The following is an 18260-nucleotide window of genomic DNA, read 5'->3' on the forward strand; positions in this document are numbered from 1 at the left end:
GCTGGACCAGGTGACCCTGAATCCTCCCTTAGTTATGCTGCAATAGACGTAGGCTGCCGGGGATTCCCATGATGCATTGGACCATACCTGTTAATAATCTCTGGCTCTCTTCCACAGCATGTCTTTATCCTGTTTTCCTTCTGTCACCCCAACCGGTCGCAGCAGATGGCCGCCCCTCCCTGAGCCTGAGCCTTTCCTGTTAAAAGGGAGCTTTTCCTTCCCACTGTCGCCAAAGTGCTTGCTCATAGGGGGGGTCATATGATTGTTGGGTTTTTCTCTGTATCTTTTATTGTACAATCTACTGTACAATATAAAGCACGTTGAGGCGACTGCTGTTGTGATTTGGCGCCATATAAATAAAATTGAATTGAATTGAAAATAAACAGCAAGTCAATTGTACTTAATCACTAAAACCTTTGATATTAACATCACTGTTTTTCTTTTGTTCAAAACTTGTTTGGGATAATCTGAGATGCTCCTCTTGTATTTTCTGACTTTTATAAATATTTCTGCAGGTGCGAAGAGATCGGGCCCAGATCATTTATTACACAAACCTCCTCATCTCCAACGTAATCCAGTTCTGTGCAAGAGTCTATTTGATGTCCAGACCACGAGAATGGCATCATGACATCGATGTTGCTTTTTACTTCATCAGTGTGATGGCCAATGTTTACTTCCAAGTGTGCCTTGCTGCTGAAAGGTAACAGTGTTTATTACTGTGTTTTTGTGTACTTGCATATATTTGGCTAAATATTCTGTGACATTTAGAGAAATCGTCTGTTTTCTGTTGCAGATATTCCCTCATCGGCTGCCCACTGCTGGCCTGCATCAGACAAATAAAGCGTTCTCTGCTGATCTCTGCTCTGGTCTGGGCCTTTTGCATTATCACTGTAGTTCCTGCCACAGTCTTTGAGCAGTTTATAATCCCCCCTATTTTTGCTCTGCTCCCTGCTCCTCTGTTCATCGTCTGCTTAGCTGGAACCATCAAAGCCCTGCGTGCTGCCACCTCAGTGCCCACAGAGGAAAAACGGAGAACTGTAGGAACCCTTGTTCTGTTGCTGTTTAACTACTGTCTGATTGTGATTCAAATATGGATTGTTTGGTGTTTCCTTTCTTTGGCCTGTGGGCCATCTCCCTTTCACTGCTGTTCCATAGAAACTGTGGTGATTAGTTTGTTTCTGCTACATCCTTTTTTGGACTTGATTCTGTCTGTTTTCATGCAGAGAGGTTGCATTGACAAGCTGCTGGCATGTCTGTGCTGCTGCAGGATGGACAGCACTGCAGCAGCTGTCAGCACCACATCAGTGTGACTGATGGTAGCACAGAGAGGTGGGCTGATGTAGTCAGAGTTCATTGGAGAGAGGAAAATAGAGAAAATGGTTTGTGAGATTGCTGATAAATTAAAAAGAGAGAAAATAAACTTATAAATATTGTTATAAGTGTCAGCTGACAGTAGATTTAGATTCTGGTTTTTAAAATTGTTTATAATATTAATTTCTTTATATCAAAATTACTTTGCTTTTATATTCAGATAATATTTTCAGTGATATTCAGTTTTTATTTCTGGACATGTTTGTGTGCCCTCACAATATTTTCTTTTCTGCTAATCTGCTGAGGAAAGGTGAATAAAGTTTTAATTGTTATGCATAAATAGTAATGTTGTACTGTGTAAAAGTCTACAGGTTTGTGAATTTCATTCAGCTTTCTTGTTTTCTCACAGCAAGAGAAATTATTGCTTTGGTTTTGTTTTGTTATGATTATTTGATATAGTTTGTGTTGACTCGTTTGTCATTCTTACAAAAGTAATAAAACAATAAAAGGTAAAAAGAAATGATTTTCTGTTCCAGTTTACATCATTAAGATCATGTAGAGTGAATTGTCATGTCATCAGTTAATGCCATAGTGTCTCATTTATAGAACGTATACTTTTATGGTGGTGCGTTCACATTTTTGCTTTTGTAACCCACATACAAGCTTTAAGAAGTTATAGAAATGAGGAAAGATGGACCAACCAATCAGAAAACAAAGGTTCCAGTATGTTTTGACCAATGGGAATGCAGCCTGCTGCTTTATGTCCCACCTACCTGCTCTGTGTTCCTGCTACCTGTGTGTGTAGTTGTGTGCTGGCAGGAGAAAAAGAGTGATGTGCTGCTACATTTACTTCACGAGAGGCTGCTGCACATACGTTTGCTGGTTATTAGCGATCTTCCAGAAGTAAGGTTACACTTGAAGCACAACTTATGTTTATTTTTGTTCATGTTGATACGTTATATTAGTCTCATTAAAAAAAAAAAAGCCCCGCATGTTCCGACCGAAAGACGCCATACCATTGTCTTCGGCCGTGATGCACCAAGATTGGTGAGCACATGTTGTATGTCTCAGTTAGTTTTAGTCTGTTTTGCACTTTATAGTTGAAAAACTGAATTCACATGAATTAATGATTAATAATTGTTGTATATGCAATAACTTTACTTATTGATTAGTAGGTTTCATATTGTATTTGGAAAAGTGTTTTGAAAATTATTGAAGTTATGCATAGTTTGTATCAGAGAGATGTTTTATTTTTATACATTTGAGTATTTCAATTACAAATTGATGTCAAATATGATGTCACAAAATCCTAAATGGTGGATTATAGCTAGAACAGCATAATTAATATTTTACCATATTGATCATGATGGCTGCTTTCTGCCTCTGCATTTTCTCTTGGAGATGAAGCTGAGAAAGTTCTAGAGTCAGACGCTCGACTTGAAGCTTGTGATACACTGTCCGCGGAGGAAACCTCTGTTTCCTGAGATTCAACAGTCTTACTCACCAGAGTCAACAACAGTGTTACTCCAGAAGGTGCAGGACATGTTTTCTGCATATCAAAAGTACAATTTTCTTTAGCTTTATTTACCGCTTAGTATGCGTCTCTAATTATCATCTGTGGCTGATCTGATCAAATGAAGTTATTTTAAAATGATCTTGAACAATATGCCATCTTCTGAAATGGGACTAGATCATAACAGCAATGTGTGAAGGAATGCGGCATGATCAGCAGACATCACCAAGATGGCGCGAGCTCTGGAGCTAAAACAAAGTGAGCAGCTGCTCGGTGGAGCAGAAATGTCCCCGAACTTCTCACAGACAGTTTGCTCATCAACAAAGACTGTAGAGCAGATAGTTAAGTTCAAACATACACAAAAACTTCTTACAGTCTGGCTACTGATCACAATCACATTCACTTCTCTTCACAATAAAACAGGATACTTGTAAAAATGAACCATATATAATGCAAGTGCTCTTTCAGACTTATTAAACACATTGTGCTCCTTTTAAAATGAATACCTTTTGTTTTCTAAATACTTTAAGGATTATTGTTTTTTACATTTTAGCATGGATTTCAACACATTTTAATATTTCAACACATTTTAATAAATAACAGTTTTAACTTGGTTACAAACAAATAAGTTGATTAGTCAAAATAAAATAAAACAGGAAATATAAAATCCCCCAAAACCCACATGTACTGAATAAATCAATATGCACAGAATGAATTGTGTTTGATTATAAACAATCTGTATTCGTATGTGTCATGTTAATAACAAAAATGTTGATATTTGTAAATAAAAAAATACAGCATTTATTATGGTGTAAATCTGCTGCACCTGACCTATATGAGTCCGTAGAGGCCTAGATTGGAGGCTATGAGGTCAAAGACACTGAAACCTTCTTATACACAATCATCTTTCTTGCTCCGGTCACATCTTTCAGGTAGCATCACCTGTATAACGTGACGGTTTAATATGTGGTTTGGAATCTTTCTGAACTATTAAAAACAGCAAGATGGAGAGAGATAACTTCCTTAGCAGCACCGTTACTCTCCGCACCCCTCAACAACAACAACAAAACACTTCCTGTGTCCAGCCCTCATGATACTGGCCACTCAGAAGCCAGGAAAACCTATACAAGGAAAAACGCAATAAAAACAACTAGGAAGACTCAACACATACTGATTACTATTTAAACGTGCAGTGTAAACATCCAGATGTGTAAACAAGTAAATATCATATTATGTAACCACCGAATGGGTACATAACTAGCTCCATAACCCTTGTAAGTACCTCTTTGTGCATCAAGTGACACATAAATTTACTTCACACCTGCATTTGTCTCCTCTGAACAACAGTTTCAGCCACAAGCAGACAACATTGCTGCTGCTCATCAGAATGTGGAGCAGATGTGGTGTCATGGTTAAGTGAACAATGGCAGTGGTACACTCTAATGTCCTGTAGATATGTAAAAGTAGATGGTTATCTATCATCAGTCAGCATCAGTAGTTTGTGCTTCTATGAAGGAAAATAACGCGTCCTGTATGACAGGGAGGAGTCAGGAGCATCAGACAAAACTGCAAAATTTGATGACCCAGAAAAGGTTTGTGTGTGTGTGTGTGTGTGTGTGTGTGTGTGTGTGTGTGTGTGTGTGTGTGTGTGTGTGTGTGTGAAGTGAAACGGTTTTGTTTAGTATCATAAGCTCTGACAGAAACCACAAAGACGAGGTTATTTGCTACTTCAATGCAAGTTTTTTACCAAGTAAAAAAAAAAAAAAACTACAGCAAACGCTGCACATTATGATTCAGACTTGCTAACAGCTCCCTGATCATATTTTCTTTCTAATAAAGTTTGACTGGTCTCCATTGTAGGTGGGCAGCCAGCTAACAATAGAGAATATTGGGTAGTCATTTCAGCTAAAGCACGTTTTAAAAGAAGAATGCACAGCGTTAGGACAGAGTTTTGTTGAACTTGAGCATAAAAGACAACTTGAGATAAGCTGCTGTCACTTCTCACTCATTATCTATGACTCATTATCCACAAACTGGTTTTCAGTTTGTCACATTTATTTTACATGAAGAAGAAGAACAAAGTTAATTCAACTGAGTTTTGTTTCATCCTCCTAATAAGGTGACGCACCATGATGTCATAATAATGTCAAATATGTTTCAATAAACCATCAAATGCATTATTGTGTTTGTTCATAATGTATTTTGAATATGTTACAATCACCTGGTACCATCTGGAGGTGCAGAGACAATGAACAGCACAGCTTGAGCTACAACTCGTGTTTGAAATGCCTGATTAATGAGAGCATGAGAACACACACAGAGCTGCTCACTTCCTACAAACAGTAAAACAATTTGAAATCAGCACCAACAAAAATATATCAAAATGTAACAAATTATAAATGACTGGATACAGTATTTATATTCAAGTCCTATTGTTTTCATACTAACTAAGACCTACCATAGAACCAAGGCCGCCAGAGCTTACTTTATAATTTTACATGCTGTAGAGCCATTTTAGGGAGCATTTCAAGTTGCTATACATCAATACAACTGTTATAGCCCACATTTTAATGTTATGTATGCATTAAGTCAATAGTAACGACATAAATTGCAAAAAAGTGCAATAAACTACAAAAAATTGAAAATCGTTTTTGTTTTTTTGTTTTTTTTACATATATTTCTACTTGGAGAAATTTAAAAGGTTTATCCCTCAAAACTTTAGATACAAAAAAGTTGCAAAAAATAGTTTACAACAACAGGAAATTTATTTTGAGTGTCTTCATAGTTTTATTTTTTAGATACACCAATTTTTATATACTGCAGAAAAAACGAAAAACAATCTTATGATGCAAATTTGCAAAGAAACAACCTCGTGGTGAGCCAGTAGAAGAGTTCAGCTGTTTGGAGAAACAGCCGTTTACTCTCACACACTGAGATCTGTCAGTTAAAAAGTCTAAAATCCAACCAACGAGATTAAAATCAAGTTTAAACTGGTTAAGAAGTTTATCAGCTAAAAGATGTGGCTGGATAGTATTAAAAGCTGAAGAAAAATCAATAAATAAGAGCCGAGCGTGAGCTTTGGCGCCATCAAGATGGCAATAGAGGAAGTTCAACAGAGTGACCACTGCATCATCAACACCAGGGCTGGACTGGGACAAAAAATCGGCCCGGGCATTTTGACTAGAGACCGGCCCACCAAAAATGTGACGTCATTCAGGGGTAAAACCGCAAAGGATTCTGGGAACTTGTGGCAAGCAGTACTAGCGCATGCAGGCTTTCAATTGAACTCAGTTACACAGCGATAAAAAGAAACACAAAAAATGGCAAGAAACTGTTGTATTATTAACTGCAATAGCCGGTGTTGTGCCAAAAAGTGATTGTCTGCCAAAAAGTGATTTCCGGTATTTGCCAAAAACTGATTGCTCGTATTTAAATTGCTATAAGTAACTTGTTGGGCTATAATATGTGAAACATATGTCAAATGCATCCCTCATGGATGACATAAAGTCATATTGAGCTACAAACAACATTAGTGTAACAAGGTAGAAGCCGCAATCAGTCTTTGGCAGTGACTTTTATATAACCTTTATTTATGCCGTTAAAAAAATTGAATTAACATTAAAAATGTCTTTTGTAAGAAGTAGTTGGACAGCAGAAATGGCTCAAATATTACAATAGTTCTGTAAAAATATTTAAAGTGGGGATAAAGGAGCGGATTGGTTATAATGTAAGTACAATAACACAGAGTTGTAAAGATACTTGAAAAAACAGATAATTTTTAATTCCATATATAGCCCCTTTGTAAACGCTGTTCACCGAAGTCTATTTACTAACATAGATATTACACATAAAATATACACGCAAACATTGGAAATCACTTTTTGGCACAACACCTGTTGCATAACAGCAACGGAAAGCCGACGGGTAAAGAGATCGGTTGTTATCGGATTACGTCGTGGAAATTGTTTAAGCTATGTTTCCGAAGTAACAAAGAGCTGATGGATGGCCTATAAGATTGCTAAACAAGGGGGAGGGTGCATCCGACCTCCTCGGCTGTAATTGGTCCAGCCCAGAGTCGATCATGACCAATTGGCCAATCCAACACCTTTCATTATTTATACCCTTCCAAAAAAAATAATAAAAAAATCGATCGGCCCATAAAAACAAAAAATCGCCAGCGGTATGCCCGATGGCCAGTCCAGCTATGATCAACACCTCTACGAGGCCTGTATGTAGTGGGTCGATAAGCTTCTCTACTTGCTGCAGGATCTCCTTCCTGACAAGTTTTTCAAAGGACTTCATCACTAAGGATGTTAAAGCGACAGGCCTAAAATCATTTAATGATGTAGGTTTTGTGGTCTTAGCAACTGGAGAAATAATAGATTTTTTCCTCTGGAACCTTCTGTTGCTGAAGAGATAAAACAAAGATGTAATAAAAAATATTGCATAGTTGCTCAGCGCATGTTCGAAGCACCTGACCACATATATTATCAGGACCTGGACTCTGCTTCTGGTTTCTTTGACATTTGCGACTGCGCCCCTGTGAACCGTTAACCTGTTTATTGTCAGCATGACTATTGATCACAGTCCTGAAAGATCATGTGTGAACAGCAGATGATGTGAAATGTTGATCACCTACCCGACTTATTGAGCTGTGCTAATACTTTGAAATTCTTCAGCTCACAATCTCAACATGTTAACCAGACCAGGCTTCACATGAGAGATCTTCTATCTGCCTCTCACCACATAAAGCTCCTCAGCTGCACAGGGAAGTTCTTCAGAGGGCAAAGAAAGTCCTTTATGCATTAGCATCTCCTGAAGTGTTGGAAACATGTTAGTGTCTTATGCAAAAACACTGAGTTATGATATTATTTGACAGATTTTTAGCAGCAGGACAGCAGTTTGTGTTGTCCAGCAGAGAGAGACCCACTCAACACTTCACAATTCTCTAAAATAAAAAAACAATTTTCCAGAGAAGTGAACTGTTCACTTTTAAAACGACAACTAAATAGAGCTCCACTGAAATCTACTGACTATTCTGTTTATAGTGTGTTTGTGTGCCCATGCGTGAGGGGTGGGGTATATAAAGTACCACAATTTCCCCGTTCAGATTCTGTCGAAACGTTAGACTGCTGATTTTACAAACTATCTCAACAGGAAGCCGTCCTGAGGTGAGTCTCATTCACATTATCTTTAGTTTTAAGGAAACGGCATGCTCATGTGCACAAATTAGAATTATGAGACAGGAAGTTACATAAAAAAGTTTTATTAATTAATTAATTTATTTATTTTCTAAATGTTTTTTAAATGTTTAATGCTTTTATATGAATGACATGGATGTTGTATAAATGAAAACCCAATGGAAATGTCTGTATTAACTTTAATTAACTGAAAGACCCTGATGATGATGATAGATTCCAGTGTTGAATCTAATATATGTAACAGTGTATATGGACATACAGTTAGCTTTTTATCAGGTAAACATCAGTAATTAAATTAATCCCTCTTTCACTAAAATCCTATTATTGCTGAAATTACAGAAATGCTTTTCTGTTATTGTTTCAAAACTACCAAATATCTGTGTGTGTGTGTGTGTGTGTGTGTGTGTGTGTGTGTGTGTGTGTGTGTGGGGCAAGGTGTTTCTGCGCAGTGTACCAGGGGCACGGAGAAAAGTTGTCGTACCATAGGCACGAGGAGTGTGTGTGTGTAGAGCATGACACCAACTTCTAACTCTGCCTTACCACCCAAACATATTGAAATATATTCATATGTCATTCGAAAGTTGCATAAAATGTTTAGTCCAGTTTAAACTGTGTAGTGTGGTGAAGTTTGCAGGTACGGCTGGCTCAGAGCAGACTGTGGTGATAATGGCCCAACAAGGCTGTGTTTAGATGCTGATCAGTTTTACTCACCACATTTTACATTTGATACAAACTTTAGATTATCTGCGAGATTAAAATCAGCCTTGATTTCTGGTTTAACATGTGCTAATATCTAATATCTATATCTCGAGCTGATCACGGCCTGTACACAAAGAAAAATCTTAAATTATTGTGTGACTTATTTCATAACAATTCTGTTCCCCACACTTCACTCTTACACCCAACCTTCTCCTGATGAATCCCATTTTATCCGCTGGTTTTGAGTTCAGATAAAACTAAGTTGAAGTTTGTGAGTCAGAAGTTTTTATTTTATTTTATTTTTTTTACTACTTTTGAGAAAAGAACGAAGATTTCAAGAAAATCATCTTTTTCTGAAAAACCAGGCTGGCCTTGAAATGCACTGTGCTGCATTGTTAGGTTACATTTCTGATGCCAGAATATTGTTAAATAATTCAGTTCAGCAGAAGTTTCATCTTCAGCCTTGTTTTCATCTTTAATTTCAAACTGATATAAGAGCAATGTTAACATGCTGCATATTCAAACTGTTTTTCTTTTTTGCAGAAAAGAGTGAACAAATTTATTTCAGCAGCTCCGTCACACAGAGAGAAACCAGAGATGGAGTTTTTCATTTTGGTGTTTCTGAGTAGCATCCTTGTGTGCCTGCCTTTGACCATAGTCTTCGCCTGTTGTGTGGTATGTAAATGTTGAATTTTATTAATCACTTTTATATCAGTCTGACTGTGAATGATATGAAGAATCATCCAAAAACATTTGCAGTGCTGCAGAGAGGAAAACATTTCATCATTATTTTGACTTTGATTCATTTATATATGACATTTGTTTTGCTCTATAAGTCACAATAAATACAGACACAGACAAACAGAGTATGTAGCTGTGTAGCAGGCAGGTTGAGACCCGAAATGCAGGACAAGTAAACTCAGAAACAGCTTCATAGCTGGTTAATTGAGAATCAAGCAACAACAAAAGTAGGCTAAGACCTCACTTTCACTCACTGGATGCACAGCTCGAAGGAATGAGGGGGGATGAGACAAAGAAAGACTGAGACAGGAAACTAACACTGAGACGAACCTGATGAGGATAAAAGGAAAACAAACATGGAGACACAACGGACTGAGGAACCCACAAAGGGGAACAAAAAGAGACCAAATACAGATGAAACTAAAGGACAAACAGGGAAACACAAGGGAGGTTAGAATAATAAAGGCCCTCAAGCAACAAAATCAAACCAGGAAAAGATTAAAAAAAGACACCAGACCTGGAAAAATAAAGAAAAATAGACTAAAAAGCTAAAAACACTGAGTCAGCGACGTGGGAACCATGAGATCAACAGCAAGTCAAATGTACTTAAATGTACTAAAACCTCTGATATTAACATCACTGTGTTTTTGTTCAAAACTTGTTTGAGATAATCTGAGATGCTTCTCTTGCATTTTCTGACTTTTATAAATATTTCTGCAGGTGCGACGAGATCAGGCGCAGACCATTTATTACACAAACCTCCTCCTCTCCAACGTAATCCAGATCTGTGCAAAGATTGTTTGGATTGTAACAACAGGAAGATGGCATCATGACATCACCGTTGCTTTTTACTTCATCAGTGTGATGGCCAATGTTTACTTCCAAATGTGCCTTGCTGCTGAAAGGTAACAGTGTTTATTACTGTGTTTTTGTGTACTTGCATATATCTGGATACATATTCTGTGATATTTAGAGAAATCGTCTGTTTTCTGTTGCAGATATTCCCTCATCGGCTGCCCACTGCTGGCCTGCATCAGACAAATAAAGCGTTCTCTGCTGGTCTCTGCCCTGGTCTGGGCCTTTTGCATTATCACTGTAGTTCCTGCCACAGTCTTTGAGCAGTTTATAATCCCCCCTATTTTTGCTCAGCTCCCTGCTCCTCTGTTCATCGTCTGCTTAGCTGGAACCATCAAAGCCCTGCGTGCTGCCACCTCAGTGCCCACAGAGGAAAAACGGAGAACTGTAGGAACTCTTGTTCTGTTGCTGTTTAACTACTGTCTGATGATGGTTCAAATATGGATTGTTTGGTGTTTCCTTTCTCGGGCCTGTGTGCCATCTCCCTTTCACTGCTGTTTCATAGAAACTGTGGTGTTTTGTTTGTTTCTGCTCAGTCCTTTTCTGGACTTGATTCTGTTTGTTTTCATGTAGAAAATTTGCATTGACAAGCTGCTGGCATGTCTGTGCTGCTGCAGGATGGACAGCACTGCAGCAGCTGTCAGCACCACATCAGTGTGACTGATGGTAGCACAGAGAGGTGGACGGATGTAATCAGAGCTCATTGGAGAGAGGAAAATAGAGAAAATGGTTTGTGAGATTGCTGATAAATTAAAAAGAGAAAATTGTTTTTAAATATAGAGAGTAGATTCAGTTTCTGGTTTTTAAAAAAGTTTTTTTTTTTTCAATTTTACCTTTTATATTTAGATAATATTTTCAGTGCTGTCCTTTTCTTCTTTGTGTGCCTTCACAATATTCTCTTTTCTGCTAATCTGCTGAGGAAAGGTGAATAAAGTTTTAAGTGTTATGCATAAATAGTAATATTGTACTGCGTAAAAATCTACCAGTATGTGAATTATTGTTCATTTAGCTTTGTTTTGTACACACGGAAAGATAATTATTTTTATTGCTTTTTTTGGATTGTACGATGGAGTTTTATTGACTTATTTTTCATTTTTATAAAAATATTACATTCATAAAAGGTAAAAAATGATTTCCTGTTCCAGTTTACATCATTGAGATCATGTAGAGTGAATTGTCATTGTCTGATTTATAGAACGTGTCCTTTTGCATATAAAACATCTCACAGTATGGTTACTGACCACAACCACATTCACTTCTCTTCACAATTAAACACAATACTTACACAAAGAAATCAAATATAATGCAAATAAAAAAAAAATTTGTTTTTAATTTACACTTTAACATTTATTTCATCATTTTAACATTTCAACACATTTTAATAAATGGCAATTTTAACTTGGTTACAAACAAAAAAGTAGATTAACTGAAACAAACCAGGAAAAGAAAAACAGGAAATATAAAATCCCCCAAAACCCACATGTACTGAATAAATCAACAGGCTAACACAGAATAAATTATCTTTGTTTATAAACAATCTGTATTCATATGCATCATGTTAATAACAATAATTCTGATATTTATAAATAATAAAGCATAAAATTTATTAATGATGTAAATCTCCTGCACGTGTCATAGACGAGCCCGTAGAGGCCTAGATTGGAGGCTATGAGGTCAAAGACTGTCTTCTTGCTCCAGTCACATCATCCAGGTAGCATCACCGGCATTTATGAAGCAGACTCAAACAAAGAAATATGAGACACTGAAACCATTCATACATAATCACCTTTGGCTTCTACAACATCACCAGAATGTGGAGCAGACTGTGGTGTCATGGTTATCTATGAACAACGGCAGTGGTACACTCTACTGTCATGATCGCTGTAGATATCTAAAAGTAGATGGTTATCTATCATCAGTCAGCATCAGTAGTTCGTGCTTCTATGAAGTAATGAGATTAAAGATTTGTAAAACAGTGAGAAGCTGGCAGCATCAGACAAAACTGCAAAATATGATGACCCAGAAAATGTCTGTGTGTGTGCATCAATTGAAACTGTTTTGTTGTAGTATCATCAGCTCTTGACAGAAACCGCAAAGACAAAACGAAGTTGAAGCTGAACATAAAAGCAAACCTGAGATGAGCTGCTGTGACTTCTCACTGACGATCGATGATTCATTGTGTTTGTCAGATTGATTTTACACGAAGAAGAAGAACATAAAGAGGAATTTGCCTTCACTCTCCTTCATTCATGCCTTTTAGTTTTGTATACTACTACTGCACATCGTTAACTTTTGTCTGCTTTCTGCTGTTGCTTGTGGTTAATTTTAAAATGTTCTCTCCTCATTTCCCCCTGACACTTAAAACTAGCTGCAGAAGAGGCTGTCCTTTGCATTAAGCTGTAATCATAAAAATACTTCCAAGCTGAAAATCTCAACATGTTAAACAACCATCTGCCCCTCACCTCAGATGCTAATCTATCAGCATCTCCTGAAGTGTTGCAAAATTTACAGTGTGTCTTCAGAAGTCCCCAAAACTATAACAAAATAGACATTTTCATATCAGTATATTGTTGCTGGTCCTGTCCTCTAGCTTCAACACTGCTGACTAACACATCGTGCAGGATTAGCTGAGACACTGGGGGAGTGCTTCTTGTTCAGATTTGGAGATTTTCTCTTCATATCTGTCTGAATGATTTGCTCCATCTCCAAAACATCCAGACATCACTTTTAAAAGTGCAAATTAAATTCTTCTCAGTATTTAGACACCTCCCTGTCATATTCACCCCCAGACTGTTGAGGTGAGCGCTGCACTGCATGCTGTGGAGAGTCAGGGGAAATTGTGGCGCTCACGGCCTGATGACAGGATTTAGCAGGTGGCAAAGGTCAAAACAGGCTATCTTGAATTGTTTTAGTGTTAGAATATTTTTAATAATATTACAATATTTAAATTTTTATATTTTAATTTTATGATATTACATGACTGGAAGTCACAAGTGGAGTTTTAGATCAACTGTTTCATATAATATTTTATATATTCTATGTAAGATTAAAATGCACACATACATTTTCAGGCTTTTATCAAAAACATAGATTTTCATTTTGTTCACATTGAAGAATGTCCCTACTTTTCAGATCGCAGTGAACATGCAAAACTTCTTTCTCTGGAACCTCTGCACGCTCATAGTCACAGTTTTAGGTTCCCTGACATTTAAATTTGACTGAGCATCAAAGCAAAATGACTGTAAATATAAGTGAAGCATCCATACTCATTTCCACCACCAACGTATCCCTATCACTCGCTGAGGCGAGTCTTACCGCCACCCATACCTCTAAATTCTGCACATCAATAACATCACATGTTCATTTGTTTCTAATGATCTCACATTTTTGAACTGTTTTACTCTCCAGTAGATTGATGTCCCCATCAGTCTTGCTCTCTTCCCCTCTCTCTCTCTCTCTCTCTCAACCAAAGATCACCATGGAAAACAGGAAGTGGTTATATTAAGATTGTTTAATTCCCAAAGCAACATAACAGTTTGTGTTGGAACACAATGCAACAGAGGCTCTTAGATCTGGTGATATTGTGACAAAAACTCAAAATAAAATGTGTTTATTAGGAATTTTAATTAAGAACTGCTTACAAAAACTCAAAACAGTTACAGGTTGTCAACACAAACCAGATGTTTTCAAGACTGACCCTGTCACAGTAATGCATAGCCTTTTCAGTTTTGCTAACATAAGTCCAGAAGACTGCTCACCACTAGGCGACTAGTCACGATTACATCGACTATCAAAATTGTCGACGACAAATTTAATAGTCGACATGTTGTTTAAGGCTTTGTAAGATCCTGAAAGACGCAGGAATAAGTAGTAGGATTTAAGAGTGTAATAACAGACTGAAACAGCAGATGGCAGCACTGCATGTACAAGGATGCCAGCTGCCGTTAAACCCCCGAAGAAGAAGAAGCAACTCTGTTATCATAGCTATGTCCAAACTCAGGGATGCATCCTTCGGAGGCCGCATTTGAAGGCCGATTTAGTTACAGCAACGCGACAGAGGCTGTCCAAATTCAGAGACTTCTGCAAATGCAGCCGACAAATGCGTCCTACTTTTCCCCAGATTTGAAGGATGGGTCGGGCGTATCCTTTGTGGCCCAACCTACCCCAGAATTCACAGCATGGCTCAGCCAATTCCAGTTTCCAACAACAGTGGCAGCTACTTAGTTTTAATATTACTCTTATTACTATTTTCTGGATCACAAAATAAACTTTTAACATATTTTCAGGAGAGAATGTAGCTGTGTAAACTTCAAATATCTGCTCGGTTTATCAAGACATCACATATTTGTAAAAGTACTCCAACATTTTCGGAGACGTCTGCTACCCACCAGCTCAAAAGCTAGCTGGGGGTTCAAAGCTTACTAGAGCCGGCGAGAACAGCGAACTCCCGGCATGTCGTTTTCAGACCCACTGCGGTCTTTCGCTACTCAGGTTGAACATGATATATAAGTCACTTAGATAACTTAAAATGTTATTGTTTGGCTTTTTTCAGCGTTTTATTTGTTCCTGACTAAATCGTTTTGGCTGAGATTAAAGTTATAGTTTTCACACAGCTGAATAAACGTAAAAAAAAATGATTAAACAGAAGTGTGAGATGCTCGAGAATTTACTCCGGTGTCCTGTTATATTTTAGATAGCAAGAAGCAGACGGCTGAGTTTATTAAACTCCACCAAAACAATCTGCAAATGTCATTAAAAGTTTAATAAACTATGTTCTTGTCTTTATTTTTAGTTAGCACAGACCTTAAACACTTTAAGCTGTAAGCTAATGATAGTCATATAAGAGCAGATGCTGCTGGTGCAATAAGCTGTACTTTTTATGTCCAATGGATGATGAACTGATTAGTTGACTAATCGCAAAAATAATCGGTGACTAGTCGACTATCAAAATAATCGTTTGTGGCAGCCCTACTCACCACTGCACAAAGCAAGGTCCATAAAGACGGGTTGTGATTGGTGTGAAAGAACTAGACTGGCCTGCACACAGTCCTGACAACTTAAAAGAGCCTTTGGGATGAACTAGAACAGAGACTGTGAGCCAGGCTTTCATGTACCATACTCTTTCTTAGTATGTGTGAAGAAATACAAATTACAGAGGAGCAGAATAGTAGTTCACTTAATTTATCTACTTCTTTCACAGAATCTTCCCCTTTTGTCTCTCTCGCTACATTAAACCACCTGTCTGATTATGTGCAGCTACATCTGCTGCAGTGCTGTGTACACCACTGTGCTGTTACAGTCACTGCAGCATTGTAGCTGTAGCATTTTATCTGCAGCTACTTCTCCAGCAGTGTAGCAGCACAGAGACAACAGCTGATTGTCGATGGGGTCTTTCCGCATCACAAAAACCAAAATCACATCCATGAAAGGACTGAATAGAAATATATTCACGTGGATTAGAAAGACAGGAATATCAGCAAGAAAATAAAGTGAAATTGATACAATATAAAAGATGATCAGGGGAAGGTACATCAGACAATGATTAACTAACAACAGAACTAAGGTTCCTACAATTCTCTGTTTTTCTTCAGTGGGCACTGAGGTGGCAGCAGGCAGAGTTTTGAGGGTCCAAACCAAAGTGAAGACGAACAGGAAAAAAGGTAAGAGGTTAAAAAAAATTAACACAGGGAAAATCATATAGAAGAATACAACAAGAAATCCAGAGATAATAGACAGGATCCAGACCAGAACAGAGAGCAGCACAGAACATTTAGTTTGTCTGATGCAGTTCCACTGTGGACGGGTGATGACCAAACACCTGCAACACAAGACAGACATACGGGTCAATACAGGAGGACATTTATCTTCAGAGGGACGCTTGAGAATATGATTGAATGCAATACACACAGAGAAAGACAGACAGGTACCTTTCAGTAGCAATGCACATCTTGAAGTCAAGATTAGCAAACACAGCACAGCACAAAATGCCAAGAGAAATATAACGATAGAGATCTGGTTCATGGTTTCCTTTGACGATCAAAATGAAGATTATCACGCTGAACTGGATCAGATTGGAGATAAGGAGGTTTGTGTAGTAGGTGATGGAGACCTGCTCCCTTCGTACCTGCAGAAAATATTAATGCAACAAGTCACATTAATGCAGTAATAAATATGACATTCAGAACTAAACATTTAAATGTTTACAGAAAGTGATGTAGAGAGCTAGTCGTCTTTTAATAACAACTGTATTAAGTGTCCAGAAAGTATTTTTAGTGTGATTTAGAAAAATAAGAAACTCAAAAATGTGTAAAAGCTGCAAAATTTTCTGATGGAATTAAAAAGAGTGAAAGATTGGTGACCAGCACAGGTTTCACTCCACCTCTCACACTGTGACAAGGATAAGCTTCCACTTCAGAAGCAGAAAAAAAATGGACGGATGAATTCAGAACTAAACTTTATGAACTATTAACTCAGAAAATGAACTTTTAAAGTGACAAAAGTGGAATAATCTTATAAAACTAGACTGTTTGTAAAAGTGAATTAGTTCAGCAGGAGTGAGACATAGAAAGTAATGAAAGTCTCTCATTTACGTACCACAAAAAACACCCAACAGCTCACTGCCATAGTCAAAGGAAGGCAGAAACAGACGTTTATCAGGAACATTATTTGGAAGATATCCATCTCCAGCCAACTTTCTGTATGATGGATCCGCTATAAAAGCTCTACCCACTCTCTTCTCTTTGCCAAAGGATCTGCCTGAGTGCAACAGGAGGTGTTAAAATAGTGAGCAGATCAACATTGTTGTTATTTTGATATGAAATTATAGCTCAAGATATTAGAGAAAATTGTGCCAAAATAAAACAAAAGGGGAAAAACAAAATACTGGTTGAATTAAACTGAATCTAATAAATTTCTTTAAATTCTATTCAGTTTTCTTTACATAATGCCAAATCACAATAACAGTTGCCTCAAGGCTCTTTATATTGTAACATAAAGATCCTACAATAACAATAGCACAGAGAAAACAAAGAATCCCCAACAATCATCTGACCCTCGTCGAGCAAGCGCTTTGGCAACAGTGGGAAAGAAAAACACCCTTTGTTTTGTTAGTGAACATTTAAACAAAATGTAACAAAATCTGGTATTAAAACATCTAAAAATGTGTCCGATATTGAGTCAAAGCCATCTGGACTAATGAATCAGTTTTCCCTTGATTTTGTTTTCTACAGATGAAAAAAAGCTAAACTATCAACTTCATTAGCAAGCTGTACTTAATAAACTGGTACCCGACTACCTATAAGGAAGCCCTTTGTAGTTTGATCTGTTAACCTGGTTACAAAATTAAGCAGAAATAAAGCATAATCAATAAATATGTTTTCATTTGGTTTTCATTTAAGCAGCTTTCATGCTGTTTACAGGGAAGCACAAAAGAATAAAGTAACCCCCTCCTGTATCTTCAATATATATATAAGTAAACATCAGCCTTACTTTCTTCAGCGCAGCTTCCAACTCAATAGTTAGTTCAGCATTCTGACTTTTAAGATATTTTTATCAGAGCGAATCAGAAAAAGGAAATTGTGGTGGGTTATAAACTCCACCCCACAGCCCCTGTGGCAGCACATTCACACGCTTTGATGAGAATAGTCAAACCATTTTTATTTTCGTGTTCAGCTTTGTTTAGGATTAAGTATTAAATCCACTTCATGTCTCTGATAAATTAAACTTTAGTTTGAGCGAGTACAGCAGCCTGAGCAGATCTCTGTCTTCCAGCACAACACAAAACAGTGACTTGACTATGACGATTAACTTTGCTCACTGGCTACTAAATCTGCAAAATAATTGAAACACCCTCCTGACACCCTGTACATAAATATAAAGACATGATCTTCTTTAATTATAAAGAACGGGAAAATGTTGAAATTAAGTCAATGTTTAGAACA

At 37.4% G+C, this 18260-nt stretch overlaps 2 protein-coding genes and 1 pseudogene across 2 annotated transcripts; 2 read left to right on the forward strand and 1 right to left on the reverse strand.

Annotated features, from left to right (window-relative positions):
* The first annotated feature begins 521 nt into the window (after positions 1-521).
* LOC148099872 (uncharacterized) lies at positions 522-1310 on the forward strand. Its single transcript, XM_087850490.1, has 2 exons — positions 522-700; positions 794-1310. Exons 1-2 carry the CDS (start codon positions 600-602, stop codon positions 1308-1310), a joined length of 618 nt encoding a protein of 205 aa, XP_087706616.1. The 5' UTR covers positions 522-599.
* An 8011-nt stretch (positions 1311-9321) lies between these two features.
* On the forward strand, positions 9322-10980 carry LOC148099873 (uncharacterized; annotated as a pseudogene).
* A 4596-nt stretch (positions 10981-15576) lies between these two features.
* On the reverse strand, positions 15577-17001 carry LOC148099874 (uncharacterized). Its single transcript, XM_087850491.1, has 3 exons — positions 16915-17001; positions 16248-16444; positions 15577-16138 (listed from the first exon to the last, which is right to left on the reverse strand). Exons 1-3 carry the CDS (start codon positions 16999-17001, stop codon positions 15577-15579), a joined length of 846 nt encoding a protein of 281 aa, XP_087706617.1.
* Between the last annotated feature and the right edge of the window lie 1259 nt (positions 17002-18260).

This window comes from Neolamprologus brichardi, chromosome 13 (assembly GCF_056152115.1).
Source record: "Neolamprologus brichardi isolate AB-2024 chromosome 13, ASM5615211v1, whole genome shotgun sequence".
Taxonomy (NCBI): Eukaryota; Metazoa; Chordata; class Actinopteri; order Cichliformes; family Cichlidae; genus Neolamprologus; species Neolamprologus brichardi.